The sequence below is a fragment of the Vollenhovia emeryi genome, unplaced genomic scaffold (genome assembly GCF_000949405.1).
Source record: "Vollenhovia emeryi isolate VEMERY1.0 unplaced genomic scaffold, V.emery_V1.0 DF939151.1, whole genome shotgun sequence".
In the NCBI taxonomy this organism is placed as follows: domain Eukaryota; kingdom Metazoa; phylum Arthropoda; class Insecta; order Hymenoptera; family Formicidae; genus Vollenhovia; species Vollenhovia emeryi.
Window position 1 is genome coordinate 415,786 of NW_011967215.1, and position 14,194 is coordinate 429,979.

The 14,194-nt window shown below is 42.1% G+C and overlaps 2 protein-coding genes across 2 annotated transcripts; both read right to left on the reverse strand.

The window, feature by feature from the left end:
• Positions 1 to 5,311: 5,311 nt before the first annotated feature.
• LOC105565569 (cuticle protein-like) lies at positions 5,312 to 8,480 on the reverse strand. Its single transcript, XM_012018871.1, has 3 exons — positions 8,205 to 8,480; positions 6,304 to 6,541; positions 5,312 to 5,472 (listed from the first exon to the last, which is right to left on the reverse strand). Exons 1-3 carry the CDS (start codon positions 8,478 to 8,480, stop codon positions 5,312 to 5,314), a joined length of 675 nt encoding a protein of 224 aa, XP_011874261.1.
• A 3,018-nt stretch (positions 8,481 to 11,498) lies between these two features.
• LOC105565493 (adult-specific cuticular protein ACP-22-like) lies at positions 11,499 to 13,900 on the reverse strand. Its single transcript, XM_012018745.1, has 3 exons — positions 13,601 to 13,900; positions 13,160 to 13,402; positions 11,499 to 11,842 (listed from the first exon to the last, which is right to left on the reverse strand). The coding sequence occupies exons 1-3, from the start codon at positions 13,695 to 13,697 to the stop codon at positions 11,682 to 11,684; spliced, it is 501 nt and encodes a 166-aa protein (XP_011874135.1). The 5' UTR covers positions 13,698 to 13,900; the 3' UTR covers positions 11,499 to 11,681.
• Between the last annotated feature and the right edge of the window lie 294 nt (positions 13,901 to 14,194).

Here is a 14,194-nt window from a genome sequence, read left to right on the forward strand (position 1 = left end):
AAAGTAATGAGAAATTTCTCAATTTTGAATATTTATAATAAGATTATTCATTGTTCCGAAGTCTTTTTTTATGCTTAACACAAATTTCGTGAAAGAACAACTCTGCCCTTTAATAAAAATAATTCAATTTTAGCTTGTTTAGATTTTTAGATTTTTGAAAGAGCTGGATTTATATTCTACGGTCGTTTTTTTCAGAAAATATTCATTTTATCAAAATAAGATCACGCTCGAACGAAAATGCGCAAGATATAGTTCGACAGAAAATGTGCATCACGAAGTGAATTTCTTGTCTTTGCATTTTCGCTGATATAACATCCTACTTTATAAATCCCATAATAAAAGAGAGTCCTGGCGTTACTAACTGATCGTTATCCTAGTCTGGAACTTTACAATGAAGTAGTTCGCAACTTCTGTTCTGATCAGGCTGCATCCTAGGAAAACAAAGTATATCCACGACGGAGGAAAATCGTTACCTCACCAGCCGCTACTGCACGCCGTCGTAAAGCAAAAAGAGTTCTTACTTTATAAACATATTTGCGTAGCGCTCTCTCGCTCTCTCTCTCTCTCTCTCTCTCTCTCTCTCTCTCTCTCTCTCTCTCTCTCTCTCTCTCTCTCTCTCTCTCTCTCTTTTTTCCCCCTCCCCCTGTCTTTTCCTGTCTCTCCCAGTCTCTCCGTGTATCTCCCTCTCTTTTTCTCTCTCTCTTCCCCCCTCTCAGATTTTGTATACCGTTCGAAAGGTAGACTTTTTGGATTAATAAATAGGAAGTGCTTTTAAGAACTTCCAACGAGAGTCGAAGCTCTTCTCACCTTTTTTATTTGCAGCTCGTTGTCGATTCATCCGTCTGTTACAACTAGCATACTTGATAATTGTAATAGTTAGGCGATTTTCATTCTATTTTACTATTTGAAATGATATTATTTCCATAGACGTATATAATATTATAAACTGCGCGTTTGGCTGAAGCAGTCTACAGACTTTAGAAAGAAACAACATAGGTACTTTGCGTGGTCGCCCTCTATCATTCCCCTTACTCTTCTATTACCCTCACTATTTATTAGACAAAGATGAGGCGACCACTCAACTGTCAGCTATCTCGTTCTCAATACGGGAGAGGTAGGGAACGCGCAGTCTATTCTTACTATATCCATGATTATTTCAGATCTATCAAGTGTGGCAGCTTGCCTAATGACGATTCGAACATATTAACATACTGTGAATACTGCAAAACGATATGAAAATGGGAGAATATGAGAAAAATTAAAAGATAAACTTTGACCGATCGAAATGGGGCATGTTAGATATTAATCGACAGTCAACGGTTAATTAAATTGGCTGGTACCGTCAAGCGTCGATTCTAACGCTACCAAGATTAAATGCTGACGATCGTAAATCTTCGCCGTAAAAGCTAAAGAATTGTGTCTGATTTATCACCCACAGTTAAGTTAACGTATGGCGGTGTCGAAAAAGCCGCGGTAATATATGTCGTAAATTGAAAAGTAACCTCCACCGAGGGAATGCGAGCTGACCTGTTAATTCTTGACGATCGTTTTATCGAGTCTTACTTAATTCAGCGTACTATCCCCCTTTACTTAGCGCTGCGCGGATAGAGGAGGCTGCCCACGAGATAATTAAACTCCTGGCTTGGCCCGAATGCCCGGCAAGTATTAATGGAATTTATAATGGTCTTTTTGTGAGGGCGCTTTAAGCCGACGAACCGTGAAACTCTCCCCTCGAGTGGCAGACCTAGAGATCGTTTCTGAATGACGATGATTTTGAAACGCGATAACTGTTCACTGGAGTACCAATAAGTTCAGATCCTGCAGGCAGATTGAAACTTGGAGGATCGGTGCCTGCAGAATAATATGCGATTCTTTGTAATTTTGCTGTACAATTAAAAAAATTGCCATCCACTATTCTTTCGTTACTATAAAGCTCTTTCGCAAGTAAAAATGTCTATTATAAAATAGACGCCACAATTTTCGCATTCACGATTATCATTTTTCCCCAAAGTACTCTCCGCAAATTTTCTCTGCTCTGGTCAATAAAGGAAATTTATCTTGTGATTTTAAGTTGCTTCCACGAGAAAGCGCTTCCTTGCCGATTGTGCCACGATTTACCGTACACCCTGTATAGATTTATAGCCGTATGGCGAACTCGCCGGATACTTTTTGACGTCAACGATTTTCGATCGCTGAATTTTCTTCGCCGGGGGTAACTCGATTCGACGCGCGACTGTTTGTTATGCCGTACGAATGTGATGACAACGACGACAACGTTCTCGGAATACTCTCATTCCTGTCCAGCGTCCCGGGATGAATTGGATTTTTACGGCCACGAAGTAGGCTAAGGAAATAAAGGGCGAAGGGGGTGGGCTGCGGCGGCGGCGGCGGCGGCTGCGGATTCGAGAGAATGAGCGACGCCGGGCCGGAATCGAATAACAACGCTTCCTTGGGAGTGCCTCGGCCTCAGTCGGAATAATAAGGAGTCCGTTCCCCCGAGATCGAGAAAATCGATCGCACCCTATCACGTCCATCTCGCATTATTGCCACCGGCTGTTTCCGACAACCCGCCTCCATCCCCCTTACGTGACGACGCTTGAATGTGGCTACGCTTGACGGGGCGCTATGGTCCAGCGCTCAGGGCCGAATTAAAGATTTTATAAATAAAAGCAACTTGTCGAAACGTATTAAACTCTCGAAAATTTTGCAATTTTTTTTTAGCGTTTCTTACGTACAATGCTATGACTTTATTCAATTAACGATACTTTATACATTATGCTTTGCGTCATTCTTTTTCGGGTGTTACGCTATGAATGAATTAATTTAATTACTTGAAGTTTAGCGATATATTTATAGCAGTATTTCAAGTAAGACATTTAACGGGTAGCGGTTATTAAAAACGTTACATCGCTCTCTTAAGAAAATTTCTTGCGCCCGAAGAAATATAAATTATTTTCTTTCCTCGTGTTTTAATTCAGATTATTTATCTTCTTCAAAGAACTTCCTTCAGTTTTGCCGATCTTATTTTTCAGTTTGTAGTAAGTGTTGCAAATAAAAGTAGAAGAGATAACATATCTATAACACGCAAAACAACATATATCACAAAAGATTTTATGTGCTGCGTTTCTGAAGTTGTTGGACTTAAACGTTTCTTCGTCTTAAACGGTGTCCGCTAATGCCATTTTCGTGCCTTTCGAATTTGTAGAACTCTGCTTACTGTTAGACAATGCAATCCAGCCCTGTAGATTGCCTGGTGTTCGCAAGACGGCGTCAAAGCGTTCGAGCAAATCGGAAGGGAAGGAAGAACGGCGGTGGTAACCGGAATAACACACGCCGATGAAATTATCCTTCTCGCGAAATTGGAGAAGAAGTAATTTCGGGGTTGTCTATTTTTTCTTACGAAAGTAGAGACGTGCAAAATTTCATTTGTCACTTCCGCGAGCAAGGGCGAACCAGAGAGCACGCAGCCCTTCCGTAACCAGCTCTAAGCGCATGGCAGTGAATCGTGTTGAAAAAAAAAGAAGGAAAGGGAAGGAAGAAAGAAATAAAAGAGAAATAAGGAAAAGCGAGGGAGACTCGATACGGGGAGAGACTGGGGCGTATTATCGTTCACGTAAATGGAATCATTGAAACCACGTGCACGCTGTACGTTTCGCCGTTCATATATCATCTCCCGCAGTTTTCTTCCGCCCCGCGATGATCAATCGTGATTATTCGCGTAACATACGGGATCCGAGCACGCCGTGCATTCGCGCCCCGTGATTTATTCTTTCGAGCTCTGCTGCGCGCAGAATAATCAGTCTAACCGCGTTTTCAAAAGAATTTGTAAACAGCCGCTGGCTCAGCCTCGCATTTCAGAGTCACCTTACGCATTCATGCGCTCGATACGAGATACTTGCCTTTGAGAGTCGATGGTGCATGCACCAGGTTAATTTTCACTCGCATCTCTGATGCGCGCCCTGAAAAATTAATACGTTGTCTGACGCCAAACAGCTACGCTTCCCCCGAGCTAGCACTTTCCCGACATTTAAGCTCGTTCTTCGAGAAACGGCGCTCTCTTTCCCGGCACAGTATTTCTCCCGACTCAAAGGGCAGCATCTTAATTTCATCCTTTTAAGCGAATCTTTAGTGACTAAAATTGCATCTCAGATATGCCTACACCGTGCACAAATATTTATTCCATTAATCACTTAGGGTTTCACATACCTTAAGAACGATTTTCAAGCTATTTTCGAAAACGTCACGTCGATAATGAGCTTTTCTCTTTGCGTAAATATTAATGCGCTGATCTTATCAGCCGAACCCATTAACCAGCTAAGCAAGAGATAATTACAGAATGTTCATAAAGAAATTCGTTAGTCGAGGAATTAGCGAATGATCTTCTATCAAAGATTTATCAAACGTGTGGCTTAAAATGTAATTTAAATTATTATTCTCGTTCACAAAGCAAGCCGTCTCCTCGGACATAAAATCGCGGCCAGTTACGGAGCTTCCGAATTACTTAAATCGTACCTTCAGCGTATACCTTCTAACGCGATAATGGTGAGATACAGACTATTCAATGGCACGTATAGTCTCCGCAAGTGGAATTCAATTTCTGCTAGTCTATTCGCGTGATAGCGATCACGCTGGTCCCAATACGTGACCCAATATGTTCGCCGAAGCTTAGAACACCTCGCTCGCTCATTGAGCTGGACCTATATACACGCAATCTGTCCATTTATTTGTTCTGCCTACACTTCTGAATCGCCGTTGCCATTCCGTAAGTAATAACGCTTTCGATTACATAGGCGAAGCCGCAATGGCGGTGAAAATCTAAAATATGATGTATACATAAAAGTCCACTTTAGACGATGTATAATTTGTATTATTTCGGGGGAGAATTCTATTCGCAAGTTTATATGCCATGTACCTCGATATAGAAGCGCATATCTGTCTCTCTGAGTTATGCAACAAGAGAACAAAATTTTTTTTACCTGAAAAAAAGAAGCTTTCCATTAAAATTCATTTAATATTTCAAGAGTTGAAACATAACAGACTTGTCACTAATTGGAGTCACAAAAGGATTAAAGAAAGTTTTAATTACGGTTACGCAACATTAATAATTAAAGAAATTTACGCGACAAATGGCTCCCCACGCGTCTCGTGTTTCCGCAGCTCTTTTTTTACGTCAAGGCAGGCGAAATGAATGCAGAGTGCATCGTAAGTTTGAGAAGAGCAAATATTTATTTAACAATTACAACGCAGGGCGAGAAGTGACCCGGGTTAAGCGTTTTACCGTCGTATATCACACTTAGGTTTCTTGACGCCTTCAGTGGTGCCCGTAACCGCCATATGTACCACCATGATGGTTATTACCGCCGGAATTGTGGACGTGGGCAAAAAATCCTCCGTGCGGATCAGCGTGGTAGGTCACGGTTCTGGTGTTACCGCCCGGTTCCTTGACGGTGTACTCGCCGACGACCTTTTTGCCTGCAAACGAAAAAGCACCCTTGCACCAATATGCGATGAATATTGTAGTGACCGCTCGTGAGCGCGCATTAATTGTAGAAAATTAAACACGCGGATGTGTGTCATCGATATTACCGTAATGCACGTGCCGCATATTACGTTGCGTCAATATGACTACCGTCCCGATGTTTAATTAAAATGGAGCGCACCGAAGCGCACCGCGATGTAATCTGACCCCGTCATTTATAATCTTTAACCACCCGGGCGCGGCTACGCAAACAAAGTGAAAAAATAAAAATAAAATGCGAGTGGCGAGGGGGGGGGGGGGGGAAATATTGTGTCGATAAGTTTAAACGCGCGGCTCTACGCTCGGCTTATTGCGATTCAGAGTCGCGCTTTCGAATATCTCCCCGTCCCGACGAAGATCCGCCAGACGAACTTTTATCGAAATTTTTCAGAAACTTTCGGTAACATTTAGACCACGGCATTTTCCGCGCTGTTGCGCGAGCGTCGTAAAAAATTCAACAACTCATTGCATGATTACATAAATTTTAATAAGTTTGATGCTGAATAATTTACAAAGTTCAATTTATCGTTAAAAAACGACTCAGTTTAAAATACAATAGTCGTATACATTGAATCATAACAATTATCCACATCTCTTTTAATGAGAGAGCGAATGAAGAAACTACTGGTTCCTGTAATAATTCTATCACAATTTAAACAATTGAAACAGTCAACTGTTATTACTTTGAGCCCGCAAGTTATACGGGATTTATTATTATAAGTTTTGTTCTCTTAATGCCACGTTTTTCCATCGGCAATTTTATATTAAGTAAAGTTCCGGTTTACCGTCTCTGTGTTCTTTCTGTCCATGGTAATCGCCGGTGTGATGATCCTCGACTCCATACGCGAACTCGTACTTGGGATGTGCGACGTAGTCTACATGATGATGTCCGTGCTCATCGTGGACAACCACTTCGTGACCAGGTCCTACGACCGGGCCATGAAAGTGCGCGAAGCTGTGAGCGTGCCCTGCCAATCCACTTTGGATCGCTGCAAGGACCGATACAGCCAATAACAGGGCGAGCTGCCGACAAATTGTTGCCATTTACATATATTCTCGCACGTGGAGCCAAGTTTAGGGTTTCGCACTCAAAAGCATTTTTTCTACGACCGACTGTAAATGGGGGACTCTTCTACTTTATGGATCGCGCGGGAGCTGTGACAAACAAGTTATTATGATCCAATATAAAAGCACGTGAAGTTTAGAATTCGATTAAAAAAAAGTTGCAGCAAAATAAAATATATAAAACAATATTTAGCAAACTGTACATTGAAAGCAAATAGAATGTGTAAAAACATTGAAAATGCTTTATTAAAAAGTTACCAGTAAACAGAAAAATAATACTTTGTGTTGTTAGCGTTAATAGAAATTTATACAAGAGATTTTATTCTATTATTTATGAAACGTTGTGCAGTATTTAAAATTAAATCGAAGCTTGATACATACGTTTTGCACCGCAATAACGATTAACGACGAACATGTCAAACTTCAACAGAGACAAACCTTCGTAGCCATGTCGTCGGGCACTGATTCTTAAAATGCGAATGATACCTTCGTCGATACCGATGAAAGTTTATATAGTGCCCACCGGCGTTCATTTTTGCTGAGAGAATTTCGCCACCGTTATTTAGCGGACGTACAGAACGGTCCCTGCGAACGACAAAAACGCGACGTGAACCAATCGCTTTCCTATGCATAAGATTGGGCACTCCTGCGATGAAACGCCGCCACACCGAAACGCCACGCGTGTGGATGCCCGTCTCGTTGACACAGCAGTCGATTTCGCTCTATCGATTGCGTTGCGGAAGTTTTTTTTTTCCCCCAAAAGTCTCGAAACGATTGACTTTTATTGGCGATCGTAGAGGAGCATCGAAGCGCGCGAAGGCTATGTTCGAATATGGTAATGGATCGTTCGAGACTGAGGAAAATTAACTTTTTCAATGTACACCGAGTCTTCTTATTTTTTCAAAAACTCTGAATTTTTCGTTTGTTTCTACATGGTGAATTAAATGTATATTTCTACATACATGGATTATGAGTCACATTCATAATTGAAGACATTGGAAGTAGATAGATTAAATAACGACGCAAATTTGCGACACACACAAATTCATTTGTTAATTTAGCAAAAGTATTGCAGATCCTATAATAATCTTCAAAATAGAAGGAACAGAGAAACGTTGCCTAAACTTGAAATTTACAATATTAAACGATTAATTGATATAATTTTAATAAATATTGGTCCTTTATACAGTCAACTTTTATTCAGAAAAAAAGTTATCTTAACGATTTGCTCTGCAGATCTGCTCTAAGGATAAACATCGTGTCGAAGAAGAAATCGTTAGTACAATCTCTAGATAAATCAGTGAATTTGAAAATGAACACCTAGCAATTACTCCCCCGCGATAAAAATGGCAGTAATCGATAATTAAATCATTACGAGCGATTGCTATTAGTTTAATAGCCGCTGTCGCCTTCCAGATCACAATGACTAGCTTCATTATCGGAAAATTTCACTCGCGCCGCGTGTAACAATAACCTATTTACGCTACAAATGCGTTACACGTGTAACGTGCACCGTGATGAAATTCAAGCACGTGATACGCTTGATATCAGAGATTTAACCTTCTCATCCGTAACTCCGTTGCCTCCGCGCCGGCGGAAAGGCAAAGTGAACGCGCGTTACGGGCATATCCGATGCACCAAATAAAGTCAAGCTCTCCGATATAAGCGGCTCTGATTGTGCGAGGTAAAGGCAGGCCGTTTCAATCATCAATTTGCATAAAAGTCGGCGGATTTGCTTGCATACTTCGATTACTTTATACATATTTGCGAAACGACCTGCAATCTCGCTAATTGCAGAAGCAGCTGCGAAACCTAAAGGCTGAAGCGCAGCTTTTCTCGCGGGGGATCCCGATGGGACTTTATGCACCGAGTAGATTTCATACTCGGAAAGAACCATCTCTGGAGCCACCTCGGGTCTGAGAAAAAGAGCAATCTCGCGCAGTCAACTCGTAATCCATCCATTTGCCTTAGAAATAACCGTATCGACCCGCGCTGAACGCCGCTACGCGCATTCGTATCGTACATGAGGGAGTACATAGTGTCGCATTAATGACGTCTGGCTCGCGTTCCCTTCGTACATAACTTAATCTAATTTATTACTTTATCTCGTTGATGTTCGGGCTGATCTTGATGGATCGGGCGGCAGGCAGAGGGTGACAATTACGAGAATTATGTTTAATAAAGGGAGAGAGCAGAACAACAAAGATTTCGGCTCCGTTGCTCGTCCTCAAGCAGTAAGATGATCTAAAACTCCAAATTACTCGTCGCGGACACATAAAATTATAATAACAAGAAAGGATCAATATTGAGCCTATAATTTTTTCTGCGCCATATTTAAAAGAAGGCACAAATTAGCCCCCTCTTTGTCCCCGTCGAAGGGCAAGCGCTCAAGAGCTTTAACTTGCTATTCCAATTAGCAGCGAATACTAATATAACAAGGATCTTGCAACAGATTAGCGATCGCATAGCAGTAAGAGGCCACAGGCAATATGTTTGGCATTACAGTGGCTTTGTACGAGACAGTGAGTTATCGGATAGGGAGATATCCATTCGCTGTCAAGGCACGGGCGAGAAATGACGGTGCGTCCGAATGGCGCGCGAGACGTAGTTCTAAATTAAACAGATACAACCCCCGTCGCGTTTTCCTCAGCGCGAAGTCACGCGAACTTGACATCACGCTTACACACGCGTGACAATCTCCGCAATCACAAACAGCATCTTTCGTCGACGCGTCGCCTCACACAAGCAACGTAATCGACATGTGGGTGCGCGGCATTATCTAAGCTAACTATCAGTCTCATACGCAGATTAACGTCTCCAAGACAGATTACATCGTATCTGATCTTGCCTATGTGACCTTATCAATCTGTTGAAATGTACTACCATTTCCCCTTATCTGCACGTTCTCTTTACGGCGGCCCATTACCGTTCCCTATGGAATTTAACGCCGGGTAAGCTTGAGCGTTTGATACTCTAAAATACGCTTTTCAATGTATCCCGACTCACTTTGACACAATAACGTAAAACTTCAGAAGATTATTTGACCATGTCTGGCAAATTTCAATGTTTCAACTCACAACGCTTCGGCCATGATTTGTGGCCCTTTTCAAGTGTCAATAATTTCGTATGGTGAATCAAGAGAATAGATTTTAATTTCACGAACGGCAGAACATGACTGAGTACAATAAGTCGTACTTCTATGGAATTGGATATCCAAAGAATTTGGTAATTTAAAATATTTTTTTGTAGCCTCAGTATATCAATTGATTCTCTCTTCTTGCGTTTGGAGGGTTGAGAATTGATAAGCATAACGTAGCAGCCGCCCGAAGGGTAACGTGCGGACAAGAATATATGCGACGGGTAGCGTGAACCATGTCATTAACGTGCTCCATTCTAGCGAGGGTTCAAAGAGAATACGGAGGCATGTAAAGAGCTGTACGGCACTCGCGGTTCTTACTCAAACTGCTGTGCTTGATGAGCAACCACGACATTCAAGTTAAAATCATATTCCTTGGACGGTGCAGCGAGGACTGGAGGAACATCAATTATGCTAATAAGTCTTCGCCTGATTGTCGCCTGATCTTCGATGCGGCAATTTCGAGCGAGTGACTCGAAAGATCCTATGGGATGTGGAATTGGAAGACGAGTGACTCGGCATGCACACGGTGTTATATATGTAAAATCACATTATTCCACATAGAATTTTACACTGAAGTTTTCATTTCTTTTAGAGGCAATCTTGCATGCAACACGCAGCGTTCGTATCTGGCAAACGTGAGAATAATCATCGTTACTTCTGAATGATAAAACGTAATGTTACAAAGTGTTTGTTATGAAAGTTTTACGCTGGCTAGCTAGAAAGTAGCAAGAGGAAGAAACTCTCGTAACCATTTATGTTATATACAATGTTATATACAACCATATAATGTTATATTTTCATTGGTTGTTTATATCACATTGACGATAGCGATAATAATCCTACCAGTTGTTAGTCGAAACCGAGGGCAAGGATTATAAGCTCGGAAATGTTGCGAAATGTGAAACCCCGGCTGCTCGCTCCGGGGAAATTCAACGTTTCTATCTCAGCACCGACCCATCTCTATACACAGCTGTAGCCTCCGCTAAGAGAACTTAATAGAAATTGTCGAAGCGTTTGCGCAATGCGATTATCCGCGTTAGAAACCAGCGAGATTGGCAACGAAATTGGCGACGAAATTGGCAACAAAATTGGCGAGGCCCGGGTCAGTAACACAATGGTCGGACCGATCTCCTTATAGAACGAGCAATCCTGCTCGCCGCGATTGTTCGACGAGAGGGCACGGAATTTCGGCTTCGCTCCCTTCGCCCTCGCCACGCCACCTCGTTTTCCCCGCCGCGGTGAATTTTGCGCTTCCTTCGACAGCCACCGCGGTCGGTCCGTCGCGCGTTGCTGACTCGAGGGGTCGAGGATGCGCGGAAACGTGATTGGATAAAAACATGTTGCGGCGTGCTGATGAGAGAGATCGGCCAACTCGCTGCATTCGGTCAGCAGAAGCCGAGCAAGCAGTCCGGCTCGTTTTGATGAAACGGGATCACGCGATTGCGGTAAAACCAGGAATGAATCTCAAAGGAGGATTCACTTTAGAAATTAAGAAGTAGTTCCTAACATTTTTATACTGACGCAATCTTGGTGCAGAAATTACGCCGTATTTCTTCAGTCTCATATTACAGTCTCAGTTTTTTTTTTAAACAGATTTCAACTGTTTCCTTTTTATTTAAAATGTTTGGTAATTTACATACAGCGCTTGTTGTTAAAAGGCATAAAGGATTGAAATTACATTAAAAAAATATATGCAATAATTGATATACAAAGTAATTTTGTAATAACATCTTTTATTGACACAATATATGTTTTTATTTACCGCAAACAGGTAAATTATTTAACAATTATTTCAACAACACATATATAATTCACAAAATGTAAAAACATTTAACAATATATTGGCTACGATCGCGTTTGTACCGAATGCAGGCTCGCTTATAATGTTATCCCCGTTAGTCACCCTTAGCTTTTTCATTAATCATTTTATCGATAATTATTCATTATGGTATCATTCAACTATCGATGTTTATGACCGCCGTACGTGCCACCTGAATGATCGTTCCCGCCGTAGTTATGAACTTCGGCATAAAACCCGCCGTGAGGATCAGCATGATATTTTACACTCCTGACATTACCGCCGGGCTCATGGATGTGATATTCGCCTTCCACATGTTTGCCTATGGTTCACATCATAAGCAAATTAATATTGACATATTTGATTAATCAATGATGTCTATTGACACCACCAGGTCTTGTAATTACGATTACTTGCTTTCACAACGAATTATAAAAGTCTAATATTGTAAACACATTTTTTATTAACTGTGAAATATATGAAATCACGCACTGAAAAAAATTTCTGGTTGAATATGAACGAATCAGATAATTCCTTTAGGATTTACCAGAATTCCTTTAGGATTTACCAGAATTTCTGTAGGATTGCAGGAATTCTGGTAAATCCTAAAGGAATTCTGGTAAATCCTAAAGGAATTATCTGATTCGTCCATATTCAACCAGAAATTTTTTTCAGTGCGTAGAAAGAAAAATGAGAAAAAAGTCTTTGAAATTAATTAAAAACGTTTAAATAATTTGTTCGCGGTAACAAAGAAGGTGAAAGTTTCCTGCATGATTTATAATGCTCTCTGTGATATTCATCACAGACAATATAGTGTTATTTACGTGTATATAGTGCACAAAGCGGAGATAAGAATAAAATAGTATTTAGACTGGACGAAGATATAATAGAAACTCGTGTATCTCCCCATACGTTCCAATTAAATTCGCGTTTACGCAGGCAGTTACACGTTTCCCAGGTACGCCGATATCGGAACAGCTTCGCCGTAAGCTCCGTGCATTTCATTCGTCGGCTTTGCCAGAGAGCTTTCCCAACGAATGCGTAATAAACTCCTATACTCTCTCTCTCTCTCTCTCTCTCTCATATCAGTCACAATTAAATTTAACAGGCGCACACCGAATACGAACGAGCGCGAAGGGGTTCTCGCATTTTTGCTAAAAGCACGCCAGAAAAGTGACGGATGTATCCACTGCGGGCAGCAACATATCGAGGTAAGAAACGAATTTGGTCCTTCCTGGGTTCTAATTAAGAGCAGGGCCAGCTATCCAATTACTTCGAGATTCTAATTAAGAGCGCGAGATCGAATTGCATTTCACTACCTCTCTGGCTCCGGATCAGTATTGCGCGATACATCTAGGGTTGCTACACCGATACTTTGACAATAAGAGAAATTGATGCTACACGTACGAGCCTTTGAAATCAGCATTAAAAATATCAGAAGGTACCGTATCAGCTTTACGCGATTATTATTGGCAATTATCGACAGCGATGGTGAAAGAATTATTATTTTTATATCAAAAGGAGCTTGATTATTCTCTCAAGTACCGGCGTAACACGCGATAACGATATTAATGTACACGATATAAAATTTATAGATTCTAAAGCCTTGGATGGGGAATATCGAGAGATTCTCACTCACCATCGCGGTGTTCCTTCTGTCCATGATGGTCCTTGGTATGATGATCGTCCACGCCATAGGAATATTTGTACTTAGGATGAGCCTTGTAGTCGTGATGATGGTGCCCATGTTTATCTTTCCAAGCTATCTCCTCGTGATGGCCCATTACCGGTCCGAGAAAATGATGATACGAGTACGCGTGGTCGTGACCGCCATGCCCGTTGCGATCTATATCCGCGGTCCGTTCCTCGTCGTTGTCTTCCTCTACGATCGATTTCGCATAAAACTATTGCATTCTCCAATTTCATGAATAACGGAATATCCCGTTACAATTTTGGCAACGTTTCGGCTTAATGTAAGATTAAGATGAATTCGCGCGCCGGGCCGACACACCTTTCGCCAATGCGCGTAATTGCATCCTCCGCGTGACCGATTTCATGAATTAAACCGAGAGGCACTCACCCACCGCATTTTCCTCGTACATCCTGGGGAAGCTCTTAACAGCGACAGCGACGAAAACGACGCAGACAATCAATTCCTGCAAAGCGAGGAGGGACATTCGGGCGTCGTGTAAGCGGCCGACAACGCCGCCCGTGAAGTACTGTTCGCTGTTAAAGGTAAATTGGTGGCCGCGAATAATTGGAAAAGTTAATCTCTTAAATCTGATCGAGGAGGAGAGAAGGGAAAGGGAGGGACAGGGTAAGCGAGTGAGAGCGAGAGAGAGAGATGAAGGGAGGGAGGAAGAAACCGCGCGCACAGGAAGCAAAATTCATTTTCATCGCCGACGGCGCGTGGTGTGTGGTGGCGTGTAGTAGAAAATTACCGAAAAAAGTCCCGCCATTATTCTTCCGTTCCGAATATGTGCGCCAGAACGGGACTCGCCGAGACGCTTTTACCGCCCACATAAAGACCTCCGAAACACTCCGCGCTCGCTACTTTACGGTCACGACTGCGTGATACTTTGTTCAGCGCGGCCTGGGCTACGGCGATTCGTTTTATGGAAGCTACTGGCAATCCCCCCCCCCCGCCCCGAGGATCGATGAGATCGGCGAAACT

Bases quoted from the DNA above. Each gene is read 5' to 3' on its own strand.
- LOC105565569 (XM_012018871.1), bottom strand. From the start codon at position 8,480: ATGGTTCTTTCCGAGTATGAAATCTACTCGGTGCATAAAGTCCCATCG. The intron at 6,542-8,204 runs GTAACGCGCGTT...ATTTGTCGGCAG, and splicing joins TTGGTGCATCGGATATGCCC to CTCGCCCTGTTATTGGCTGT. The intron at 5,473-6,303 runs GTAAACCGGAAC...TTTCGTTTGCAG, and splicing joins ACAGAAAGAACACAGAGACG to GCAAAAAGGTCGTCGGCGAG.
- LOC105565493 (XM_012018745.1), bottom strand. From the start codon at position 13,697: ATGTCCCTCCTCGCTTTGCAGGAATTGATTGTCTGCGTCGTTTTCGTC. The intron at 13,403-13,600 runs GTGAGTGCCTCT...AATCGATCGTAG, and splicing joins GTACGAGGAAAATGCGGTGG to AGGAAGACAACGACGAGGAA. The intron at 11,843-13,159 runs GTGAGTGAGAAT...TGTGAACCATAG, and splicing joins ACAGAAGGAACACCGCGATG to GCAAACATGTGGAAGGCGAA.